Source organism: Cervus elaphus, chromosome 13, assembly GCF_910594005.1.
Source record: "Cervus elaphus chromosome 13, mCerEla1.1, whole genome shotgun sequence".
Taxonomy (NCBI): domain Eukaryota; kingdom Metazoa; phylum Chordata; class Mammalia; order Artiodactyla; family Cervidae; genus Cervus; species Cervus elaphus.
In genome coordinates, this window is record NC_057827.1 from 35,262,222 (window position 1) to 35,284,494 (window position 22,273).

Consider the following 22,273-nt stretch of genomic DNA (forward strand, 5'->3'; position numbering starts at 1 on the left):
GGCTACATAAGTTACAAGCTGGAATCAAGATTTCTAGGAGAAATATCAACAATCTCAGATACGCAGATGATACCACTTTAATGGCAGAAAGCAGAGAGGAACCAAAGAGCCTCCTGATGAAAGTAGAAAAACAGAGTGAAAAAGCTAGCTTAAAACTCAATATTAAAAAAACTAAGATCATGGCATCCGGTCCCCTCACTTCATGGCAAAAAGAAGGGGGAAACATGGAAGCACTGGCAGATTTCTTCTTGGGCTCGAAAATCACTGTGGATGGTGACTGCAGCCATGAAATTAGAAGACAATTGCTTCTTGCAAGAAAAGCTATGACAAACCCAGATAGTATATTAAAAAGCAAAGACATCACTTTGCCGACAAAAGTCTCTATAGTCAAGGCTATGGTCTTTCCAGTAATCATATACAGATGTGAGAACTGGACCATAAAGAGGGCAGAGTACTGAAGAATTGATGCTTTCGAATTGTGGTGCTGGAGAAGACTCTTGAGAGTCCCTTGGACTGCAAGGCAATCAAACCAGTCAATATTAAAGGAAATCAACCCTAAATACTCTTTAGAACTGAGGCTAAAGCTGAAGCTCCAGCTCCAATACTTTGGCCCTCTGATGTGAAGAGCTGACTCATTGGAAAAGACCTTGATGCTGGGAAAGATTGAGGGCAGGAGAAGAAGGGGGTGCCAAGAGGATGAGATGGTTGGATGGAATCACCAATTCAACGGACATGAACTTGGGCAAACTCTCGGAGAAGGTGGGGGACAGGGAATCCTGGTGTGCTTCAGTCCATGGGGTTGAAAAGAGTCAGATGCAACTTGGCGACTGAACAACAGAAACAACCACCTCCCCATCAGGGAGCTTACATGAGCTCTCAGCCTCACCCACTAGAGCACAGAGAGAAGATGCAAGAAGAACCACAATCCCACAGCAGCCAGAACAAAAACTACAGTACAGAAAGCTAATCAGGATGAAAAAGCAGAGAGTATGTCCCAGATAAAGGGATAAGACAAAACCCCAGAAAAACAACCAAATGAAGTGGAGATAGGCAACCTTCTAGAAAAAGAATTCAGAATGATGATAGTGAAGATGATCAAGGAATCAGAAACACAATGGAGATGTAAGAAATATTTACCAAAGACCTAGAAGAACTAAATAACAACCAACCAGATATGAACCACACACTAGACTAAGGAATTAATAGCAGAACAACTGAGCCAGAAGACCAGACAAGTGACCTGAGGACAGAATGGTGGAAATCAGTGCTGCAGAACAAAATATAGAAAAAAGAACAAAAAGAAATAAAGACAGCCTACGAGACCTCTGAGACAACATTAAACACACCAACATTCACATTATAGGGGTCCCAGAAGGAGAAGAGAGGGAGAAAGGACCTGAGAAAATATTTGAAAATATAATAGCTGAAAACTTCCATAACATGGGAAAGGAAATACTCAACCAAGTCCAGGAAGCGCAGAGTCCCAGGCAGGATAAACCCAAGGAGGAACACACCAAGACACATAGCAATCAAACTGACAAAAATTAAAGACAAAGATAAAATAGTAAAAGCAAAAAGGGAAAAATAACAAATAACATACAAGGGAACTCCCATCAGGTTATCAGCTGATTTCTCAAGAGAAACTCTAAAGCCAGAAGGGAATGGCACAATATATTTAAAGTGATGAAAGAGAAGAACCTACAACCAAGAATACTTTACCCAGCAAGACTCTGTTCAGACTGATGAAGAAATCAAAAGCTTTCCAGACAAACAAAAGTTATGAATAGCTAACTTTTAAGTTATGAATAGCACCACCAAATCAGCTTTACAACAAATGCTAAAGGAACCTCTCTAGGCATAAAGTTCCTTCTTTAGGCAGGAAACACAAGAGAGGGAAAAGACCTACACAAAATAAACCTAAAACAATTAAGACTGGTAATAAGATCATACATATGGATAATTACCTTAAATGTAAACAGATTAAATGCCAGAAGAATGGACAAGTGACCTAGACTGGCTGGGTGGATAAAAACATGTGCCTGTATGCATTTCCATTTAACCACATCACTCTACTTAACCCCTCGAATTATATGTAATTACTTTATATTGTTAGGTCAATTATGTTTCCATTGTAACTTAAAAATATAATTATCTTTTATTTTTTGTCTGGCTATTGATTGTGAAAATTGTTTTAAAAAGATGTTTTACTATTGTGATTATATAACTATTACTCACTTAATACCATTGTATTATGATTGGTCAACAGAAAATAGTAGAATTCTATATCACTAAAGCTACCATTTAATAGAAAAACTTCTAATCACTTTTTAAAATCAGATATATACCAGAATTACCTTGGAATTTTTTGAAAAATACAAATGCCCAGGTATTGCTTTTTTTCTACAAAGCTCCAGATGTGTTTCTAATGAGCAACCATATTTAAAAACTGGACTACATGATGATCTTTTACTTTTATCTAGTTTGTTTCATTTTTTTCTATTTCATATTCAGTGCTCCCATTTCATTTAGTTTATGTTTTCCAATTTCTCTGTCTCTTTTTTTTATGTTCTTTCTCAAGCCTTTATCAAGCATAGTAGAAAAACCTTTACACATAAATACATAAATACTATGTGTAATTATGTATTTTAGAAAACTTATGACTTTTTTCCTAGCTAAAAAATTTATGACATTTTGATTCTACCTGTTTGATTTAGTATGAATCAAACTAAATATGCTAGATATCTAATTAAATGCTAGATATCTAATTAAAAAAAACAGATACACAACAAAGATTTACTATATAGCATAGGGAACTACAGCCAATATCTTGCAATAACCTATAATCAAAAATAATTTTAAATATGTGTATATGCATAACAGAATCACCTTCCTGTGTACCTGAAACACTGTAAGTCAACTACACTTCAATAAAATGTATACATTAAGAAAAAAAAAGAGTTTGCATTCTGAACCACATAAACATTGTACAGTGGTAAAGAACCCACTTGCCAACCCAGGAAACATAATGAGACGTGGGTTCAATCCCTGGGTTGGGGAGATGCCCTGAAGGAAGGCATGGCAATCCATTCTAGTATTCTTGCCTGGAAAAATTTCATGGACAGAGGAGCCTGGCAGCTTGCAGACCATAGGATCACAAAGAGTAGGACAGGACTAAATCGACTTAGCAAGCATGAAACATTGTATGTAATATTAAAACAAAGCAAATCAAAAAGAAATATCAAAAAATCAAAAAGAGAGGCTTCCCTGGTGGCACAGTGGTGAAGAATCTGCCTGCCAATGCAGGAGATGTGGGTTCGATCCCTGATCCAGGAAAATCCCACATGCTATGGTGCAACTAAGCCCCGGTGCCACAACTACTGAAGTCCATGCGTCCCAGAGCCTGAGCTCCATAAGAGAAGCCACTGCAATGAGAGGCCTGTACGCCGCGACTAGAGAGTCCCCCACTTTCCACAGAGAGAAAAGCCCATGCAGCAATGAAGACACAGCACAGCCATAAATAAATAAATCAAATAACTTTTTGAAAGACTAAAAAGAGGCTGAAAACAGTGGAATAAATTTTTTCAGAATACTGAGAGAAAATTTTCTCAATCTAGACTTCTACATTGAGCAACACCATCTTTGAAAATCAGGGCAGGAAAAAAGACTCAGACAAACAAGAACAGAGCTTAGGACTGATTGGCCCTCACTGTAAGAAATTCTCAGAATGTAAAAGGCAGGAGATAAATGATCCCAAATGACAGACTTTACAAATTTAAAACTCAGAACTTATTATTTATGTCTTTAAGATATAAAAGAAACTGGAGTGTGGAATGGGGCAGGATGAGATAGGAAAGGGAAATATAAGTAGATATAATCCTACATTTACACCCAAAAGAGGAAGCTCCTGCCCTAAGTCCTACACTTTAGAAGATTACACCTATCAAAATACCAAAACATCAAAAATGTCAAAACAAAAAGATAGCAAGTAACTAACTGAGTATACAGGAATTAATAGAGAGGGACTCACACAGTGAACTGAGGCCTCCCCACCCTAAAAGCAAACAATGAGGAAGAGAAGGAAGAAGGCAAACACAGCCTCTGTGCTGGGAAACCAAGATTAAAATATCTAATTTTACTTAAAAATGGCCACCCCCCATTTCCCAAAGAAGTCTCTAGGCACCTAGATTAACCCATAAACCATTTTTCCTCCTTCTCCTGGGTTTGAGTAAGATAGTTTGAGTAGATACTGAGAACTGCCTGTAAATCTTGAGTTTAAAAAGTAGAATATGGGGAAGGTGAACTCATCTGCCTGGTGTTTCTAGGGAGTTTCACCACATTAGTGCCCACCTGAGATTCAGAGACCATCCTGGCCCAGCTTCCACCCTGCCAACCCCAGGGGCAGCATTTCTCCTTTAAAAGCTGGCTGAGCCCTGGGTAGGAAAGTACATCAAGCTGCTGACGTAAACTGATTTATAACTTTTTAAGAGTAAGACATTAAAAAAAAAGCTAACTTCCATCTGTATTCTTGCCCTAGGTCATACAAATGTTAAGAGTGAGAGTCTATGGCTCTAGGGTTGAACAGTACACTCACTGTCAGTTACCTTAACTGCTGCGCTTTATAACATGTGTTCCATAGAGTATCTTGCAGGTAACAAATATTACATCAAAAAGGATGATGAAAAAAAAAAAAGAAAAAAAAAAGGATGATGAATGAAAAACAGAAGGAAGGAGAGGAGGTAGAAGGAGGCTAAAAAAACTAAGGTTAATGCTTAAGGTAAATTGATCACTTACCATCATTTTTTAATTCCTTTCTATGCCAAGAAGCTCATTTACCACACAAACCCATGGAGTATGACTCCTATAATAAAAAAAATATATAGTACATACTGTTAGCCATAACATTGTCATAAAATCATATTTGTTTATAAAAAGATAAAAATGTCATTCCCATTTTCTCATTATATTCAACAACAACAAAAACATTACTCCTTTCTAAGTCATTTGGTTATACTATAGCATGTTTTATGCTGAACAATACCTCAATGCTCTCCAAAAATAATTAAATGAAAGAGAAAAAGTATTAATTACATAAATAGTCTCTGATATCCTAATCTGGAGGCTTTGAAGTTTTTTTACTATAATCTATAAATACGTACTTTACATTGTAACAAAGTTTCATGAAGTAACATTTACCTCTATTGTGAGAGATGCACTCTAATATTAATTTCCTACTCTATTTCATTATTTAAATACTGTTTTCACTGAATACAGTTTCACCCACTAATGAATTCCAACTCGATATATAAAACACTGTGTAACCTCTCCTTAGGAACTTTCAACAACTGAGATTTGATCAGAATATCTTAATTATAGATTACCTACAGGTCTATACAGAACAGATCCTACTTTTCAGGGAACCTATTTAATGGTGGTCAAATCTTCATTCAAAGAAATCCAAAGCTAGGAAACTAGATTAAAAAAAACAACAACAACAAGAGGACAGAGAAATTGCAAGAAACAGTGGCTTAATCCTGTAAGAAAAGCTGCTGAACAAAGAAAAATAAGCAGCAATTGGAACCCAACTTTCTGGGACGACGGCCTTGGTCACTTATTTTCACCAAGTGAATCCACTTCCTTTTAAACGCAGCACTTCAAATGAAAATGTATGTTCCAACAAAAACTTACATACAAGTATTCATAGCAATGTTATTCCTAATAGCGAAAAAGTGGAAACAACCCAAATGTCCAAAAACTGATGGATAAATAAAATGTGCTATATCCATTCAAGGAAAACTTATTCAGCCATTAAAAAAAGAATAAAATGCCTGTACATGCTACAACATAAATGAATCTTAAAAACAAGATGCCAAATGAAAGAAGCTGGTCATAAATGACCACACATTACATAATGCTACTTATATGTAATGTCCAAAATGGGCAAATCCATAGAATCAGAAAAACAGATTATTGCTTGCCTAGGGCTACAGAGTTAGAGGAAATGGGAGTTACTGCTAATGAGTACAGCGTTTCTTTTGGGGATGATGAAAATGTTCTAAAATTCAACATGGTGGTGATTACACAACTCTGTGAATATACTAAAAAACACTTTTTAACTGGGTGATTTGTTGGTATATGGATTATATCTCAACAAAAATGTTACATTTTAAAAAATACACCACCTCTGTTCACAACTCTCCAATGCCTCTATGTCTCATGCAAAGTCAAAGTCAAAGTTCCCACAGTGGTCAAAGTCCCCACATTCTAAACTTTCTAACTCCTCATACATCTCTGACCACATCTCCTACTTTCTTCTTTGGTGTTCTTTCCAACTCAGAAACATGGCCTCTTTAAGTTCCTCAACATGCCAGACACACTCCTGCCTCAGGTCTTTACACTTTAAAGTCCTCATCTGGAATGCTCGAGACTGACTCTACTTGCCCACATGTAACTTTCCCAGTGAGGCCTACCGAAGCACTCTTTTTTAAAACTGCAATCTGTTTATCCTGACTCCCACTACTGGCATTCCCTATCCCACTTCTCTAAAGCATTCATTACTTTACACTATTTAACTTACTTGGTGTACTGTCCATCTCTCCCTGCAAGAAAGTTAGCTGCATGATGATCTTTGGTTTTGGGTTACTGCTATAGCCTCAGAATATAGAACAGAGTCTGGTATCTGAGAGGCATTCATTAAATACTTGTTTACTAATGAATGAAACCCATGTTAAAGAATCTTTGCTTAAAATGTTCCTCTCTTCTCACCCTATACATATTCAAAGCCTACCAATTCATCAAGACCAACTCAAAAAAGTCATCTTCATGAAGCCCATTTTGATATCCCCAGCTGACAGAGATCTTCATCTGAATTCCCAGACTACTTGACCTATAATCATCACTTCCAAAAAGTAGGGAGAAGTGTGATACAGTAGAAAAAGTGTACGCAAGCACTGGAGTCAACCAAATCACTGGTTATGTAACTATGAGAAGTTATTTAATCTCTTCAAATATAGGTATTCTAACCCATAAAAATGAAGACTAGATGGCTTACCCAAGAAAATTTTTTCCACACAAAGACCTATGTACAAATATTCAAAAGGGCTTTACTCATAATTTCTCCAAACTGGAAACAACCCAAATATCAAAAAGAAAAGATAATCTAATCTTGGTACATCTATACAGTAGAACAGAGAGCAATACAAAGGAATGAATATACAATAAAATAGATATCTCAGACAGTCTGCTCGGAAAAAGAAGCTGGATGCAAAAGAAAACATTCTGAATGATTCCATTTATATCAAGTTTTAGAACATGCAAAACTAATCCCAGGTGGAAATATCAAAAGAGAGTTATCTTAGTTGGAGGGGAAGGGCTGGAAAGAAGTACAAGGGAACTTTCTGGAAAGATGGATTGCGGTAGCCGTTCATGACCATGTATAACTGTGTTCTTACTCACTGAACTGCCCACTTTAAAAAGGTGGGCATACTTTTTGTAAATTATACCTCAGTAAAATTGATCAAAGGACGCACAGTTTAGGGGGGAAGAAACGAAGGCTATCCTTAATTTAAAAGGTTGTTAGGAGGATTAGATGAGAAACACTTCTACTGAAATCAGCACAACACAGTGAGAAAGACAGCACAATAATATGGGACTGAATCTCAATTTAGCAAATTATTATAGCTACTAATTGCATAACCTTTTGCACAAGTCATGAATCCCTCAGAACTTCAGTTTTCTCTTGAGTAAAGAGAACTGTATCTACTTTACAGTTAAATGGTAGCACACTAGAGTTTCTACTAGTTAACACAATATCGGTTACATAACAAGTCCGCAAATGGTTTTTTAAGTAAGACATAAAGACCAGCACATAATAGATGCTCAACTGGTGTTATATTCTTTTCCCCATTTCCTTTGGATGACAATTTTCTCCTCTATTACATTTTAGAATCTTGAAAGACAACATCAGCATTTCAGTGATCTTCCTTTTCCTCTATTTAAGATAGTTATGTTTAAAATGCTAGGCACTGAACAAAGATTTTTAAGGAAAGGAAGGAAGTAGGCTGGCTTGTTGATTAAGCAGAATTACCTCTTTTGACCTTTTTCTTTTGGACATTCCAGAATCAATTAGTGAACTTTCCAATAAAGACAGCTGTAGGCTAGATACCAACAACTTTTTAAGGGAGACACAAATTTATGTATGAATATTATATGATCCATATGCACTGGAAAAAAGATTGGAAGTAGAAAGAAGCAATGTGGAGCCTGGTGGAAAGACTCTTACATAACAAATGCTATAAAGAAAGATCCACACAGTCAGAAGGAAAGCAAAGAGAAGTGATCAGGCGGGAACCCACACCTGAAGGAGGAGACACAGAAGTAGGGGAATTGCTTGGGTTTGGAGATCCTCTTTGGAAAGAGAGGGGTTTGAACCACATATTGGGCACCCCAGGCCTAGAGTCTGAGACCAGAAAGACAAATCTCCTTCGCTGGTGTGCACACCAGTGGGATTGGCAGGGGAGCTGTGAGAAACTTGAATTCCACTCATTAAGGGCAGGCATACACTTGCTTCCTTGCTCCCAAAACAAGGCAGAGAAAGCAGACTGCGACTGCCTGCGACTCTAGCTGATTTCCACGACCATCCCAGTGCACGTCCTGGCCCATCTTGCTCCACCACACAGCTCCCCACTGGGGTGAAGGTCGACACTGTCAAGGGGAAGGGCACAGGTGAGGGGATGGTGCTGACCCAGACCCAGCTCTGCATCTGAATAAGGCAAGGGCAGCTACTACTGGCACTCCCAGAGGCAGCAGATGTGGAGCAGTGTGGACTCTGATGTGCCAAGACAGTCCCAGCGCATGCCCCAACCCACACTGCGTGGCTGCTCCAGCCCCTCTTGCTCCACCGTAGCTCCCTTCTGGGGAACGATGCCAATGCTGAGAGAGGAGAGAGCATACACTAAGAGGGAAGGGAACCAGTTTGGACCCACCCTCAAGGCTTCTGCTCCAGCACCTTGGTGTGTCCTCTACTGAGCACAGAAGTCCTGGCTCACACCTGGTTCTGACTCTTGCTCCTCCTTCTACAGCCCCACCTCCCACCACAGTGACAGCTGCCAGCAAATCTGGGGTAAGATGTGACTTGTGCTCACTTCAGATCCAGCTCTCCCACCAAAGCCAACAGGCTCACATAGACTGTATAAGGACATACCCACAAAAGGATACCCCTTTAAGATCACCATAGTTAACAGTTTCACCTAATTTTACAAAGACAGAGAAATCTCAGCAAAATGAGAAGACAGAATAATTTATTTCAAGTGAAAGAAAAAGAAAAAAATATATAAACAATTTATCAGGAAAAGAGATCAAAACAGGAATAAGAATGCTAAATAAATTGGGGAAAGAATAGATGAACACAGAGAGGGCTTTAACAAGGAATAGAAAACAAAAAAGAACCAGCTAGATCTGAAGAATGTAATAAATGAAATTTAAAAAAAAACAAACTAGAAGGAAGTTAAGAGCAGAGTAGGTGATACAGAAGATTTGACAAGTTATCTGGAAGATAGAAAAATGGAAATCACCCAACCACAACAGTAAGAAAAAAAAATTTAAATCAGAACAGTTTAAGCAACATGTAAGAAAACATCAAGTATACTGAGATTTGCATTATAGGGGTCCCAGAGGGAGAAGAGAGAAGGAAAACATTCAAAAGTGTATTTGATAAAATTATGGCTGAAAACTTTCCAAACCTGAAGAAGGAAACAGATAATCATATATAGGAAGCACAGAGGGTCCCAAACAAGATGAACTCAAACAGACCGACACCAAAACATATCATAATTAAAGTGGCAAAACTTAAAGAGAGAATTCTGAAGGCAACAAGAGAAAAACAGAGTCATATACAAGGGAACACCCATAAGGCTTCTGTAGAAAACCTGCAGGCCAGACAGGAGTGGCAGGAAATATTCAAAATGCTGAAAGGGAAAAACTAGGATTTTTCCCAGCAAAATTATGAGTCAGAACTGAAAGAGAGATAAAGAACTTCTCAGACAAGCAAAAAGTAAAAGAGTTCACCAACTCTAAACCAATCCTAAAAGACATGTTATAAGGTCTTCCCTAAGTGGAAAAGAAAAGACTACAACAAGAAGTAAGAATTTATATTAAAGGGAAATTCCACTATTACAGTAACCATTTAGCCCTTACTATTAAAGGCTGTGGTATGGTAAATATACAGCAAAGGCTAAGGATCAACCATTTAAATAACTCAGCATAAAAATGAAAAGACAAAAATTGTAAGATCAACTATAACCACAATGAACAGTTAAGGGATACATGTGAAGACGTAAAATATAATGTAAAGAATACAAAATATAGTGGGGGGGAGAAAAATGCAGATCTTTTAGAATATGTTTTGATTTAAATGACTACCAGTTTAAAACAAGTAGATATACATCAACACATTCTTTTCAAGTGCACAAGGAATGTTTCCCAGAATAGATCATATGCTAGGCCACAAAACAAGTCTAAACAAATTGAAGAAAGTTTATATCAAGCAATTTCTAACTACAATGGTATGAAAAAAGAATCAATTACAGGAAGAAAACTAAGAAAAACACAGACACATGGGGACCAAGCAGTACACTAATAAAAACAACAAGGGATTAATGAACAAATCAAAAAGGATATCAAAAATTACCTTCAGACAAATGAAAATAAAAACACAACTCTCCAAAACCTATGTGATGCAGCAAAAGCAAATCTACGAAGGAAGTTTATAACAATATAAGCCTATGTTAGGAAACAAACAAACAAAAAAATCGCAAATAATCCAATCTAGCATCTAAAGTAATTAGAAAAAAAAAGAACAAAAAGCTCAAAGTGAGCAGAAGGAAGGAAATAATAAAGACCACAGAGGAAATAAATAAAATAGAGACCAAAAAATAGAAAAGATCAATTTAATCAACACTTGGTTTTCTGAAATGACAAAATTTAAAGCCTTTAGCCAGGCTCATCAAGAAAAAAAGAAAGTGGATCCAAATAAACAAAATGAGAAATTAAGAGAAGAAGCTACATCTAATATCATGGAGATATCAAAAAAAAAAAAAATCGTAAGAGAATACTACAAAGTCATATGAGAATATGGCAACAAACTGGACAACACAAAAGAAATGGATAAATTTCTAGAAACATACAAACTTCTAAGACAGAATCAAGAAGAAATAGACAACCTGAACAGACCAATCACTAGCAGTGAGATTGAATTAGTAATCAAAAAAAACTGACAGCAAACAAACCTTCAGGAACTGATGGCTTCATAGCGGAATTCCACCAAACACACGAAGAACTAATATTTATCCTTCTCAAACTATTTCAAAAAGTGAAGGGGAGTAAATACTCCCAAATTCATCCTACAATGCCACCATCATGCTGATACCAAAAAGAAACACAGATATTCCAGAGAAAGAAAATTATAAGGCAACATCTCTGATGAATACAGATGTAAAAATCTCAACATAATATTAGCAAACTGATTTCAACAATATATAAAAAGATCATACACATGATCAAGCAGGGGTTTTTCCAGGGATACAAGGATGACTCAATATCTATAAATCAATCAATGTAACACACAACATTAACAAAAGGAAGAATAAAAATCACATCATCATAGCCGCAGAAAAAAATCTGATAAAATTCAACATCCATTCATGACAAAAACTTTCATCAAAGTTGGTACAGAAGGAACACATTTGAATATAATAATGGCTATTTATGACAAATCCACAGCTAACATCATACTCAATGGTGAAAAATCTAAAAGTTTTTCCTCTGGAATCAGGAACAAGACAAGGATTTCCACCTTTACAACCTCTCTTTAACATAGTATTGCAAATCCTACACATCACAATTGGACAATAAAAAGAAACAGGACACCAAAATTGGAAGGAAATAAGTAAAACCATCCCTATTTGCAAATGACATGATGCTATATACAAAAAACCCTAAGGTCCCAGCCAAAAAACTATTACAACTGATAAATAAGTTTAGTAAAGTTACAGGATACAAGGCTAACATTAAAAATATGTTGCTTTTCTACACACTAATAATGAATTATCAGAAAGCAAAAAAAAAAAAATCCCATTTAAAATCACATCCAAAAAAAAAAAAAAAAAATATATATATATATATATATATGGGAATAAACTTAACCCAGGAGGTAAAAGACCTACACTCTGAAAACTGTAAGACACTGATGAAGGAAATTGAAAATGATACAAAGAAATGGAAAGATGACCCATGTTTATGGACTGCAAGAATTCATATTGTTAATATTACCTAAAGCAATCTACAGATTTATGCAATCCCTGTCAAAATACTCATGACATGTTCGCACTGAACTAGACCAATAATCCTAAAAATCATTTAGAATCACAAAAGAAACTGAATAGCCAAAGCAATCTTCAGAAAGAAGAACAAATCTGGACTCACACTCCCTGACTTCAGACTACACTACAAAACTACAATAACCAAAACAATATACTAAAGGCACAGAATCAGACACATGTATCAGTGGAATGGAATAGGGAGCCGAGGAAAAAGCCCACACACTTATGGTCAGTTAATTTACAACAGAAGAGGAAGGAGTATACAACAGGAACAAAGACAGTCTCTTTAATAACTGGTGATGGGAAAACTGGACAGCTACATGTAAAAGAAAAAACTGGGACATTTTCTCACTCCAAATATAAAAATAAACCCAAATGGATTAAAGACCTAAATGTAAGACCAGAAACCACAAAATTCCTAGAAGAAAACGCAGGCAGAACATCTTTGATATAAATTGAGGCAACATATTTTTGGATCTGTCTTCTAAGACAAAGGAAACAAATGTAAAAATAAGCAAATGCGACCTAATTATAATTTGGTATAATTTGAACTATAATTTGTAGATTAATCAATACATTAAGGGACATGTGTAGCACAAATTTAAACACCACAAAGGATTTCTGAGGAGCCATCCATTTAAATGAAAAATCAATAGAGTGAGCAAGCACAGAAGTGTCACCAAAAGCCCAAGTCGGGTTAAATGCCACATTGTGTCAGGTTAAAAACGTTATACTAGGGCTTCCCTGGTGGCTCAGTCATGGAGAATCCACCTGCCAATGCAGGAGACATGGGTTTGCTCCCTGATCTGAGAGGATCCCACATGCCTGGGAGCAACTAAGCTTGTGTGCCACAACTATTGAGCCTGTGTCCTAGGCCCCGGGAACCACACCTAGGGAGCCCACAGGCACCACAGCTGAAACCCACGCTCCACAACAAGACGAGCCGCCACAATGAGAAGTGCGCACGCCGCGACTAGAGAGCAGCCCTGACCCGCCATGCCTGGAAGAAAGCCTGCACAGCAATGAAGACCCAGCACAGCCAAAAAAATAAAATAAATTAAAAAAACCTTTTAAAGGCTATGTTCTCGTTTCTCTCCAAAAGACACATAAATGGCTGGTGAGAGCATCAAAAGATGTTAAACAGTATTAGTCATTAGTGAAATACAAAGCACAACCTAACAACTACAGTGAGATACCTCTTCACAAATACCAGGATGGCTATAATCCAAAAGACAAAAGACAAACAAAAGCAGCGTTACAGATGATGTGAAAAATTGGAACCACCATGCACTGCTGATTGTGAATGCAATATGATGCAGCTGGTTCTGTAAACAGTCTGGCAATTCCTAGAGTGGTTAGATACAGAGTTACAGTTCAGTTCAGTCGCTCAGTCCTGTCCGACTCTTTGCAACCCCATGAATCGCAGCACGCCAGGCCTCCCTGTCCATCACAAACTCCCGGAGTGTACTACAAGCCATCAATTCCATTCTTAGATATACATGCTGAGAAATGAAAACAGGTCCACAAAAAAGCCTATACACAAATGTTCATAGAAGCGTTGTCAAACAATCCAAATGTCTATCAACTGATGAATGGATTAAAAAAATGTGGTACCCACACAATAGAATTATTATTAATTCATAAAAGAAATGAAGCTCTTGGAAAAGTCAAACTACCAAGACAGGAAAAACATCAATGACCACCAGGGATTGAGGGGGAAGGAGGAATAGACAGAGAAAAGAGAATCTTTAGGTCTGTGAAAGTACTCTGTATAATACTATAATGATGGATACATGTCATTACATGTGTGTGTGTATGCTCCCTCAGTCATGTCCAACTCTTTGCGTCTGTATGAACTGTAGCCTGCCACACTTCTCTGTCCATGGGATTTTCCTGGCAAGGATACTGGAGTGGGTTGCCATTTCCTGCTCTAGGCAATATTCCTGACCCAGGGATCAAACTCGCATCTCCTGCATCGGCAGGCAGATTCTTTACTATTAAGCCACCTGAGAAGTCCTCACATGCCATTATACATTTGTTCTAACCCATAAAATGTACACCAAGAGTAAAGAGTAATATAAACTATGGACTTTAGGTCACGACAATTTGCCAGTGTAGGTTCATCAATCGTAACAAATGTACCACTCTGGCAAGGGATATTGATAATGGGGAGGCTATACAGGAGTAGAGACAGGGAGTACATGGGAAGTCTCCGTATTTTCCTCCTAATTTTGCTGCAATTCTAAAACTGCTCTATGAAAAGATTTATATTAAAAAAAAAAAGGATGGGGAGGGTTCTTATAGTGCTGCAGGAAGATCCTGAACTCAACTCCTCCTATGTATACAACAAATCTAAAACTATACATGAATAATTTCCTTGGAAAGGGACATAAAAACTTGGTAAAAAGAACTTCCACAACAAAGGGCAGTACATCAATACAGATACGAGAGGCAGAGGATGAGAGAGGCAGAGATAGTTTCACCAAGGAAAATCCCAATACCAGCTGTGTCAATTCACAGTCAGGAGGGACCAGAAGGTACGGATCTTTTCTCTGAAAAGTGAGGGATCTGAGCTCCACATCAAGCACTCCAGCCCCTTAAATAACAATAGAAAATATGTCCAGGAAACCTACAGAACTTCTGAGAATGGACAACCACTCTTAAAAACTCACAGGTAGATTTACTCAACCCAGAAATCAGCACAAAAACACCTGATTAAAAAGTGCATAGACCATAAGTGATGAGGACCCACTTTCTAATCTTGAAGTATCTGTCAGAGACCATAAGCCAATTAGAACACTCCCCAGGGACTGAACCATTGGCAGGAGCCTTCTCTTTTTTAAGATTTATTTATTATTGAGGTCACCTTGGCTTATACCGTTACATCATTTCACATACACAACATGGTATTTCTACTTGCGTATACCCAACAGTGTGCTCACCAAAAATTTAGATTCCATCTGTCAACACAGTTAACCACCTTTATCCATTTTACCCTACTCCCCTCCTGTCCCTTCTCCTCTGGTAACCATTATTCTGTTCTCTGTATCCACGTTTCTTTTGGTTTGGGTTGTTCACTTATTTTTTGTTTTTATATTTCACATAAGTGAAATCTTACAGTATTTGTCTTTCTCCCATGTGACTTACTTCACTGAGCGTAGTACACTCAAGCTCTATCCATGTTGTTGCAAATGGCAAGATTTCATCTTTTTATGGCTGAGTAGTATTTCCTTATGTGAAACCTTCTTTATCCATTCATCTATTGATGAGCATTTAGATTGCTTCCACAGCTTAGTGATTATAAATAATATGGCAATGAATATGGGGGCACAGTTATCTTTTCAGATTGGTGTTTTCATATTCCTTAAATAAACACCAGAAAGTGGGATAGCTGGATCATATGGTAGATCTATTCCTAATTTTTGAAGAATGTCCATAATGTCTTCTAAAGTGCCTGTACCAATTATAGTGCCACCAACAGTGCATAAGGTTTCCCTTTTCTCCATATCCTCACCAACATTTGTTATTTCTTGGCTTTCCAATAATAGCCATTCTGACTGGCATGAGGAGATATCTCATTATAGCTTAGATTTGCATTTCCCTATTAATAAATGATGTTGAACACCTTTTCATGTGCCTGTTGTCATTTGTATGTCTTCATTGGAAAAATACCTATTCAGATCATCTGCCCACTTATCAATGGATGGTTTCTTTTTGTTGCTGTTGAGCTGTATTAGTTCTTTATATATTTTGGATGTTAACCCCTTATCAGATACATCATTTGCAAATACCTTCCTCCACTCAATAGGTTGTCTTTGCTTTGTTGATGGTTTCCTTTACCGCACATAAGTTTTTTAATTTAATGTAGTCCCATTTGTTTACTTTTGCTTCTGTTTCCTCTTGTCTTAAGAAACTAATCTAGAAAGATATTGCTAACAGTGATGTCAAGGAACATACTACCTATAGTTTCTTCTAGGAGTTTTATGGTTTCAGGTCTTACATTTAAATCATTAATTCATTTTGAGTTGATTTTTGTGTACAGTGTAAGATAGCAGTCTAGTTTTGTTTTTTTGTTTTTTCTTTTTTTTTGCATCTTGCTGTCAAGTTTTCCTAGGACCACCTGTTGAAGAAGCCATTCTTCCTCCATTGTATGAGCTTTGTTCCTTTGTCATAAATCAGTAGGCCATATATGAATGGGTTTATTCTCTTCTACTGGTAAGTGTATCTATTTTTCTGCCAATGCCATGCTGTATTGCTTACTATGGCTTTTCAAAACAGTTTGCCATCAGGGAGTGTGATACCTCCAGTTTTGTTCTTTTTTCTCAGGATGCTTTGGCTTTTCAGAATCTTGTGCCTCCATATAAATTTTAATATTATATAAATTTCATAATTTGGGGCTTTATTTCTCTGAAAAATATCCCTGGAATGTTGACAGGATTGCACTGAATCTGTAGATTGCATTAGGTAATACAGCCTTTTTTAACAATATTAATTCTTCCAATCCATAAGCATGGAATATCTATTTATTTGTGTCTTCTTCAATTTCTTTCAACAATGTCTTATATTTTTGAGTTTAAATGTCTTTCAAATCCTTACTTTTATTCCTATTTTATTATTTTATTGCAATTTCAATAGGATTCTTTTCCTAATTTCTCTTTCTGCTAGCACATTGCTAACATATAGTAATACACCAGATTTTTGTATTTTTATTTTGTATCCTGCAACTATACTGTAGTTATTATTTCTTTTCTTTCTTTTTTTGGCTGATCAGCACGTGGAATCTTAGTTCCTCAACCAGGGATCAACCTATGCCCCTTGCAGTGGAAGTGTGGAGTCTTAACAAGTGGTCTGCCAAGGAATTCCCCTGGATTTATTTCTAATAAGTTTTTTGGTGGCATCCTTAGGATTTTCTATTTATAAAATCATGTTATCCACAAATGGTGATGAATTTACATTTTCTTTCCAATTTGGATGCCTTCTACTTCCTTTTCCTGTCTGAGTGCTCCGGCTAGGACTTCCAATACTATGCTGAATAAGAGTGGCAAGAGTTGGCATCTCTGTCTTGCCCCGATTTTAGAGATAGCTTTAAGTTTTTCATCATTAAGTATGATGCTAACTGAAGGTTTGTTTCATATATGGCCTTTAGTATGTTGATGTATATTCCTCTTAAACGCACTGTGTTGAGAGTGTTTATCATAAATGAGTGTTAAATGTTGTCACATGCTTTTTTCTGCATTTATTGAGATAATCATATGATTTTCAGCCTTCATTTTGTTAAAGTGACATATCACATTTACTGATTTGTAGATGCAAATTTTTTTAAACCACTAAAATGTACACTTTAACGGTTGAATTTTCTATGTGAAATATCTCAATAAAGCTGCTTTTTTAAAAAAAAAAAGGACTTATAATTTCCAAAATTTCAGGTACTACTTTCATACTTGTCCTAACTACCATCTGTACTATTTTCTACATAACATTTCTCTATGAAAAGAACTACATTTTTACTTAAATTTTAAAAGGAAACATACCACCACCATAAATAAAAAAATCAGCTAATATAAAAAAATGAATATGGCAAAATATTGGGAGTGCTACTCAAATTAAATTTGAGAACTCCAGGCTACAAGAAAACAATGGCCAAGCAGAAAATACAGCACACACACACAAAAAAGTTAGTAAGCAGGGAATGAACACTACGACTAACTGGCCCAAGGGTTCTGAACAGGTTGCTGCCTGTGATGAACTGAAGTCTCACTTGTCCTACCCTGCCCTGCAGTCCCAGAATGTAGAGACACCTGAAAGTCCTAGAGAGAAAAATGTGAAGACTGGCTCAAGTGCCAGGAAAGGCCTCTGTCCTCTCTGAGTTCAAGCACACAGGTTCTGAAAAGGCAAGAATCAAACGGCAGGCCCAAAATAGGAAGAAGTCTGCTATTAGCATGACTCTAAAAAATATAGGCCCAACTAACCAAAGTAATGACAGTACATCTATCCATCTATGAACTGTCTCGTGTTTGTCAGTAAATTCTAGAAAAATCAGGGTTTCAATCAGTTATTGTCCAACATTCATAAAATTTATCACTCATGTTTTTGCCTTTTCTAAAATAAAAGAAAATCTTGAGTATTTACTTTCTGAGACTGAAACAATGCTGATGTCAGCACACTCAAAACTACTAGTAATTTTTCACATTTGCCAACTGGAAAGTAAGTGTATAACAGTAAAGTAAGTATTTTGAAAAGCAATACAAACAGTTTATAATTCCAAGTTGTTTAATGAGGTTTTCAATTCTGATCACTCCTATATTTATGACCATGAATACATCAACTAAGAGGTATTTCAAGCTGATTTTAGAAAAGGCAGAGGAACCAGAGATCAAATTGCCAACATCCACTGGATCATTGAAAAAGCAAGAGAGTTCCAGAAAAACATCTATTTCTGCTTTATTGACTATGCCAAAGCCTTTGACTGTGTGGATCACAATAAACTGTGGAAAATTCTGAAAGAGATGGGAATACCAGACCACCTGACCTACCTCTTGAGAAACCTGCATGCAGGTCAGGAAGGAACAGTTAGAACTGGACATGGAACAACAGACTGGTTCCAAATAGGAAAAGGAGTATACAGTCAAGGCTGTATGTTGTCACCCTGCTTATTTCACTTATATGCAGAGTACATCATGAGAAATGCTGGGCTGGATGAAGCACAAGCTGGAATCAAGATTGCTGGGAAATACCAATAACCTCAGATATGCAGATGACATCACCCTTATGGCAGAAAGAGAAGAAGAACTAAAGAGCCTCTTGATGAAAGTGAAAGAGGAGAGTGAAAAAGTTGGCTTAAAGCTCAACATTCAGAAAACTAAGATCATGGCATCCGGCCCCATCACTCCATGGCAAATAGATGGGGAAACAGTGCAAACAGTGGCTGACTTTATTTTGGGGGGGCTCCAAAATCACTGCAGATGGTGATTGCAGCCATGAAATTAAAAGACGCTTACTCCTTGGAAGGAAAGTTATGACCAACCTGCTATTGCTACTGCTAAATCACTTCAGTCGTGTCCAACTCTGTGCAACCCCATAGATGGCAGCCCACCAGGATCCCCCGTCCCTGGGATTCTCCAGGCAAGAACAATGGAGTGGGTTGCCATTTCCTTCTCCAATGCGTGAAAGTGAAAAATGAAAGTGAAGTTGCAATCCATGGCTGATTCATTCATGTCAATGTATGGCAAAAACCACTACAATATTGTAAAGTAATTAGCCTCCAACTAATAAAAATAAATGGAAAAAAAAAAGAAACTGAAGTTGCTCAGTCGTGTCTGACTCTTAGCGACCCCATGGACTGCAGCCTACCAGGCTCCTCCGTCCATGGGATTTTCCAGGCAAGAGTACTGGAGTGGGGTACCATTGCCTTCTCCGATGACCAACCTAGACAGCATATTAAAAAGCAGAGACATACTTTGCCAACAAAGGTCCATCTAGTCAAGGCTATGGTTTTTCCAATTGTCATGTATGGATGTGAGAGTTGGACTATAAATAAAGCTGAGCGCCAGAGAAATGATTCTTTTGAACTATGGGGTTGCAGAAGACTCTTTAGAGTCCCTTGGACTGCAAGGAGATCCAACCAGTCCATCCTAAAGGAGATCAGTCCTGGGTGTTCATTGGAAGGACTGATGTTGAAGCTGAAACTCCAATACTTTGGGCATCTGATGCGAAGACCTGACTCATTTGAAAAGACCCTGATGCTGGGAAAGATTGAGGGCAGGAGGAGAAGGGGACAACAAAGGATGAGATGGTTGGATGGCATCACCAACTCGATGGACATGAGTTTAGGTAGGCTCCGGGAGTTGGTGATGGACAGGGAGTGCTGGCGTGCTGCAGTTCATGGGGTCACAAAGAGTTGGACAAAACTGAGCGACTTAACTGAAGAGGTATTTATTTTTTCCCATAAACCCATGCCTCTTTGAAAATATCAAAATTACCTCTCTTTTCCAACAATATATTAAAAGTGAGCTTGACACATAGAGAAATCTTTACAAATGAAATATGATGTCTGAGATTTGCTTCCAAAAGAATGGGAAGTGACAGCTTTTGTGGGGCAAGACTGTCTGTTCAGTAACAGGTAATTACTGAAATAGATTGGTACACAGAAATTAATTTTTCTATTCTCTCCACTTTGCATATGTTTTCAAAATACATAATAAACTTACTTTAGGAAGTTATCATTAAAATGTAGAAATTATTTTAATAAAGTTTCATGAACTCATTAGTGTTTCATGTCACAGAGCATAAAAGTACTTCCTTCTAATATTTTTTAAGGATGTCTCCACCCATGTACTGTAGATCTTTCTCTTTATATTCCGTAAGACTACTGCCAAAGCCAAACACACATTTGTGAAAAACCCATCCCAGCATAAAACTGGAAACAGACTTTTATTAGTGACTTGTTTTGTTATACAAGCCATTGGCCATTTTCATTTCTACAATTTCAGAAATGCTGATTTCACAAAGGATATTAGACTGCACCATTAAAGAGAATCCTATTTATCTTCCCATTAAATACCACTACTACTTTCTAAGTGTTTAAAGAATGTTCCTATATGATTTCCCAAAAAATGTTTGCTTCTTCTTTAAACTAGGTTGGGTTGTGATTGGGTGTGAAGGTGAAAGGACAATGTCAATCCCCTTCATATAGTGGTTAGATGAAGGAATTAGTGAAGTCAGTGTCAAATCAACATTTTAGAGATTCTTAAATATCTATGAAGCTGGAAGAACAATTTTGAAGTCTGTGCTTAAAACACTAGATCCTTTGACGCTCAATTAGCCAATTTTTCATAACTGTATCTATACAGCCACACTGATTATGCTTCCATACATAGCCACCAGGTAAACTGACCTAAACCAAACTGAACTGAACTCTGTACATGGTTCAGAAAATGAAAAAAAAAAAAAAAATGCAGCTCAAGGGAGTGGGGAGAAAGAAAGAAAAGAAAAAGCATATGTTGAGTGCTTAATATGGGCCAGAAGCAGTTCTATAGCTTTAGACACCTCATTTACTTGTGAGATAGACAGTAATATCCATATTTTACAGACGAGGAAACCAAGGCTCAGAAAAATTTGTCAAAGGACAAGTAGGAGAGCTGGGATTCAATCTCAGATCAGTTTGCCTTCAAAGCCTTTAAGCCACACTTCCACTGACACCTTTTCAAATCATAATAAAAACTGACTCTGTAATTAACATTAATTCCTTAGTGGATATTATTCAAATCACTTCAATATGCAGCATAAATCAATCTGCCACGAACACATTTTGAGGAAAAGTCGCATTTAACAACAACGACCGAAAAAAAAAAAATACAAGGACTAGAGCATCAAATATAAACCAGAGCGGGATACTGGTCAGAATACTAACGTAAGGTTTAAAAAGCTTAATGCCAGATGAACCATTTACCAGCGGCTGACCTGGGGCAAGGAATGACCTCAGTTTCCCCACTGGTAAAAGGTACAACACTTATCCCATCCTTCCACCTCGGATCGTTGACACTGATGGGAATGAAATTGCTAATGCTGGTGAAATCAACACGTGCTTATATATAAGGAATGACTCTATTCAATAAGATATACTGAAGAGCTATTTTCATGTTAGAATAACTTGGCACAAATAGAATGAGGAATACAGTTCACCAACAACAGGAAGAAGCTGCTCTCAAGCGGGCGGGCCCCATCTCAGCGGGAGCCACTTGACAGCAGCAGGTGCTGCTTGGAGGACCAGTTTTCTGTCTGCTTTCAAACAATCCCGTCCCTCACTGGCAGGGGAGGGAAGGCGCGACTGAAGGGCTGGGAAAGGAGCACCAAAAGTGGCAGAAGGCTAGGTTCTACTACACCCAGGTGCCAGGCCCTGG

General features: G+C 37.4%; 1 protein-coding gene across 2 annotated transcripts in view; it reads right to left on the minus strand.

The window, feature by feature from the left end:
* SCAPER (S-phase cyclin A associated protein in the ER) overlaps positions 1–22,273 on the minus strand; it is a 400,216-nt gene that overhangs the window by 377,218 nt on the left and 725 nt on the right. For both annotated transcript variants that reach the window (XM_043921754.1, XM_043921755.1), the window contains exon 2: positions 4,792–4,858. In XM_043921754.1, coding sequence (XP_043777689.1) covers positions 4,792–4,797 — 6 coding nt within the window. In that variant the 5' untranslated portion in view covers positions 4,798–4,858. The remainder of the gene's footprint in view (positions 1–4,791; positions 4,859–22,273) is intronic.